At 31.7% G+C, this 5,247-nt stretch overlaps 1 protein-coding gene across 1 annotated transcript; it reads right to left on the bottom strand.

Annotated features, from left to right (window-relative positions):
* Positions 1-4,381: 4,381 nt before the first annotated feature.
* LOC120084736 (subtilisin-like protease SBT3.13) lies at positions 4,382-5,247 on the bottom strand. Its single transcript, XM_039040560.1, has 3 exons — positions 5,027-5,247; positions 4,593-4,687; positions 4,382-4,494 (listed from the first exon to the last, which is right to left on the bottom strand). Exons 1-3 carry the CDS (start codon positions 5,245-5,247, stop codon positions 4,382-4,384), a joined length of 429 nt encoding a protein of 142 aa, XP_038896488.1.

The raw sequence follows: 5,247 nt of genomic DNA on the forward strand, positions 1-5,247 counted from the left end.
TGCTTTCTTATTTCTTTTTAGTTCTAATTTCTTTTTAACTTTTAAAAAGAAACAACTAAAAAAAAACCATTGCGCACAACAAGGTGTTTATAACATTAATAAAGTAACCTATGTGTCATGCTTCATGCAAAGTCCGGTCATTACTATACATAACTTTTATATAACGTGTAATAACCAAGCAAACATGCTATCATTCACCCTTATACTATAACAATTAAATTGGGTGATTTGGAATTTTGGGTTTATTTTGGAAATCTTAATTTTTGGTTTATCACTTAGGACTTAGTTCGTGACCTTTTGGGCAAATAAAAGTTAAGGTTGTTTGTACTTGTATTGGTTAAAACTTGAGGTAAGTATCTTTCTACTAGTTCGCCTTCGAACCAGTCATCCTTGCCACTTGGATTGTTTACTTAAGAATACTTGAACTATTTCTTGAGACTGTTCAGACTGATTTGATTGATTATTCTAGACTGTTTGCATTGATAGTCTATGACTGATTGAACTACATGACTTAATGGCATTTACTAATTGGATTGGGCTGTTTTGTCTACGATGATTGTATTGTTGACTGAGTATATATATGAAATTATGTCCTTAAAATAAATGATTATAAAATATAACACAGGAGTTATATGAAAACGGATGCATGTTAAATTATAAGGTTCCTATTAGTTTCTCTTATCTAGGCAGGTGTACATATACGACTGTATATATGCACACTATGATTGATTTGTGGACCTTCGAGTTACACACTATAACTGATTCATATTCCTTCAGGTTCATGTTTATGATTGATTTTTGTACATCCGAGTTACACACTATGACTGGTTCATGTTCCTTCGGGTTCATGTCTATGGCTGATTTGTGGACCTTCGGGTTACACACTATAACTTAGTGAAACTTGGTGAGACATTTCTTTTTATTTAAACTTACCAATTTTTATATTTTAAACATAATTGGCTAAAGTAATAATTCTGTCTAGGTTGAGGTACTTAAGTTGATCGTAAGGGAACACCTCTACCTGGGAATTGTATGACTAGTCAATTCTTATAAGTTTTCATTTTGTTAATTTTCATTACAATTTTGGATCATAGAGTAAAACGTCTTTTTAAAATAGGTGTTGTAGGGTGCTAATACCTTCCATACACTCAACGACCTCTATCTTTGGAAAAATAGATTATTTTTATTTTTTTAATGGGTGACCAATCATACCTTAAAATGGTTGGTGGCAACTCAAAAGTTTTTACCTTAAAAGAAATCCTTAGGGAGGGATGTCGACCGCTCGACATGACATTGCAACACACATTAAAAAAGGAACCATACATGTGTCTACTTAGTACTATATTGAAAAAAAAAATAAAAAACAGTAGAAGAGAAATAACATATGAATAAAACCGACTGGCAACCACTCCAACCATATCTGAGCACGACTGTCGGCAGCCAACTTTAGCAACCTCCGTTAGTAGTCACCTCTACCAAACCCGATGACCATTATTTTAAATTAATACTTCATAGTATTTTATAGTAATTTGACAATAATAAAAACACTTTTAGCATATAACAAACCAAACATACTTGCATATAAAAACAATTTTGAGAAAGAGTTGTCAAACACATGATTGTCAAAAGCGTTTAAATGAAAATGACTTTTTGAAATTTTTTTTTTAGTTAATCCAAATAGAGGCTTGTATCATGACAAAAATATATGTATGCATGAGAGTTTTTGAGGTAAAAGGAAGTTGTCGAACATATCTATTACATAGAAGATTTTGATGAACATTTAATGTAACTTTTTTGTGTAGGTGGACTTGCCCATTTTTTGGCCATATATAATTTTTTTTGTACCATATAAGCGGGTCGAAGATTGTGGTCATTTTTTGTGTCAAATATGTAACATAACCATTAATAAGGTCCTTATAGTACAATTACATTTTGAAGATATTCCACTCACAGTATAAATCCAAATTTGTTTTGTTTCAATGAATCCAATATAATTTTGTCTAATTTAACTAAAACTTCACATATACAAATTTGTAAAATGATTGCTTAATTAAAAAAAATTAAAATACAAGATCCAAAAGTAAACCTTAAAACTCATTACTCAAAACTCCGAACAATACATGTGTACCTTAAAAAAACCTCAGTGAAACAAAATGCAACCCACCAAACAAAAACAATCACCATAAAAACAGACTATTTGGAGGTGTTTGGCTCACAAACATGAGTTTAGTTAGATTGGTAAAATATACCAACTCAATGTTTGGCTCACCAACTTTAAATGTTGGAGAAGTTGAGTTGGTATATTTTACCAACTCACCCCATTTCACCATAACTATCATTTTTTTCCAATGTTATCAATGACTTTACCCATCGGTCACTATTGGCAACTACTACTACTATATTCTAGAAACCAATTGCGAGCTCCAGCAACTACCTTCAATGACAACTCCGGTCCGAAAACTCCAACGACCAATTCTGAGCTTTGGAAATCACCATCTACAACAAACTCGGAAGACCAACTCCGAAAACCACCTTGTGTGACCAAATCTAAGATCCGACGATCACCTTCGACTATAAACTCCGACAAAAATCATCTTCGATGAATAACTTCGACAACCTTCTTCATGCGACCAATTTCGACGGCCAACTCCGAGCTCTGACAACCACCTCAAACAACAAACTCCAATGGCCAACTCTAATGCCACCTTCATGTACCAACTTCAAGCTTTGACAACCACCTCCGACTACAAACTCCGGCAAAAATCATCTTTGGTAATCAACTTTGCCAACCACCTCCAACTATTTTAAGACCGATGACTGTTAAAGTTTGTTGTAGGGTTGTTGATCATATAGTATTTTGTTTATGTTAAATGCAATATTTATATATAAAAAAATTGTAAAATATATTTTTATTTATTTGAATTCACATATTAAATAAGTGTTAAGAATATTTGAAAAAGTATGTAGGTTTTCGAAAAGTTTGTAACAAAAAAAAAAAAAAAACTCCCATAAAATAGAGACTTTTTTCCTGAAACATTTTTTGGCAAGAATTAATGAAAATGGGGATTTGTTCTCTGAACCTCCAAATTTAGAGAAATTGAAAGTAGAATTAAGAAGAATAAGAAAAAATTCATGGGAGAAAAATTAGGAATAAACAAATTATTTAGAGTTAAAAAAAATGCACCAGATATCTCGAACATATGAACTTATCTCTACACTCTAAAGACAAACATACGAACTCAAATCAAATAACTTCGCACACCAAACATAGATATATGAACTCCACAGACATGAATTCCACATACATATGAACTTTAGACATCATATCTAAATTCAACACTCCAAACAACCCCTTTATGTTAGAAGAAATTACACTAGATAGCCCTGACATTAACTCAACTCAGCACCTTAAACACAAAATTTCTAATTCAAACAAAAGAACTACACACTCCAAATAGAGACATAAACTCCATAAACATATAAACTCCATAGACATAGAAAATCCAGACATATGAGCTCAAGTCAATGCCCCAAACAACCCCTTTGGTTTTTGTGAGATTTTGAATGTAATGCTATGGGTTTTTCTAATTTACTATTTTTGTCTTTTTTTGATTCATGAACATGCTTGATTGAGTAAGTTGACGCATTGGTTAGCTTGTATGCTCACTTTAACTACGCACATGTTGAAAATTCATAATTGTCATTGAACTCAAGCTTAATTTGATTAGCAATAGGCCGAGTTATGGTTATAGTCGAATGTAAGGTTTTTCCATGTTCATCCTATTGAAGCAAATGTGCCTTAGAAATAGGAAAACGATAAAATTAAACTTAATTAGTTTAATTAATCATACTAATAAATCCTTGAGCTTAATACCATTAACTAGGTAGTATATATGGAATGTATCTCATGACCGTTAATTAGTTAATTTATGAATTAATTCATCATATAAAGAATTAGTTCTCCCTATAGGGAGTTTGGCTGACTTTTTAAGATAAGTAGATTGGGTTGTTAATTAAATAACCCAATCTTTGTGATAAATTGATGAATGAAACCACTAAATTTCAACTCTTACATCAACTATAATTTAAATTAACATATATAAAAACACCTTAAGTTGATGGTTTAACACCGAATACATTTTAGGTTCAATTCTAAATTTGATCTCTATGTTTTGGATAAATTAAGAATTTAGGTTCTATAGCTTTAAAAATTAGAATGTAGTCTTTATAGTTTAATAAAATCTGTCAAATAATCTCTATAGTTTAGTAAAATCATCATAAATAATTCCCACCATTAGGACTATCTGTGAAAGTTTTATCAAACTATATGAACTAAATTCTAAATATAAACCATCGAAGTAAATTATCCATACCATACAGATCAAATTTCAACAGAGAACTTAAAGTTCTTATATACATCATTATTCTCTTTTCCTGTTGCTTTCAATTCATAATTAACGCCTTGTACAAAATTTAGAACTCCTGGTTGTGCTGCCAAAGTCCCAAAATATAAAATAAATGTGAGGGAATATTTAATCACATTCTAAGTTGTTATTAAAAAAATCCTATTGTTAACGAGTGATAGTTATCCAAAATCTTCTTGACTTGATCAGGAGTCAGGTTAGCAGCAAAGCCATTCATAGAACTTTTAAAACTATACACAAGAGCTTTCTTAGCAGCTTCTTCACTGCAACAAAACAACAAAATGACACAAAAAATTCACCCTAGATTATCCCAGGATCATTTCACACAAAGGAGTATTTAGAAAACGAAAAATTATTCGATGATCCTGTCGTTTAAATGTGGATGCTCCTAATAATAATCCACGGTAAGTGACGAGAACTAATTTGAAGAGAGCATCTTGCATATTAAATCTGTATCTCGCGATGGTTAAGAGCATGTAAATTTTAGAATCTACATCCAACAATGCAAACTACGAACGTTATTTTGATAACCTCATTGAATAATGTTTCGTCTACCCACATTGTGGCAGGCTTTTTTGAATGATTTATCATTGAAATCATACCTGCCAAGAACAGAAGCTAGGATTTGGATGTAAAATGCCTCAGGTTTCTCGTTGCTAGGCCTCTCAGTGGTGTAGACGATATACAATGACGATAGTACGTCAATCTCGGAGGCGGATTTGTCGGATATTATTGCAGAGATAAGAAGTGAATTCAGAGAAATTGTGAACAATAAAACAAGATACAAGGTAAATGAAGAGAAATTCATCTTTGTATTTGCCAT

Source organism: Benincasa hispida, chromosome 9 (genome assembly GCF_009727055.1).
Source record: "Benincasa hispida cultivar B227 chromosome 9, ASM972705v1, whole genome shotgun sequence".
NCBI lineage: Eukaryota > Viridiplantae > Streptophyta > Magnoliopsida > Cucurbitales > Cucurbitaceae > Benincasa > Benincasa hispida.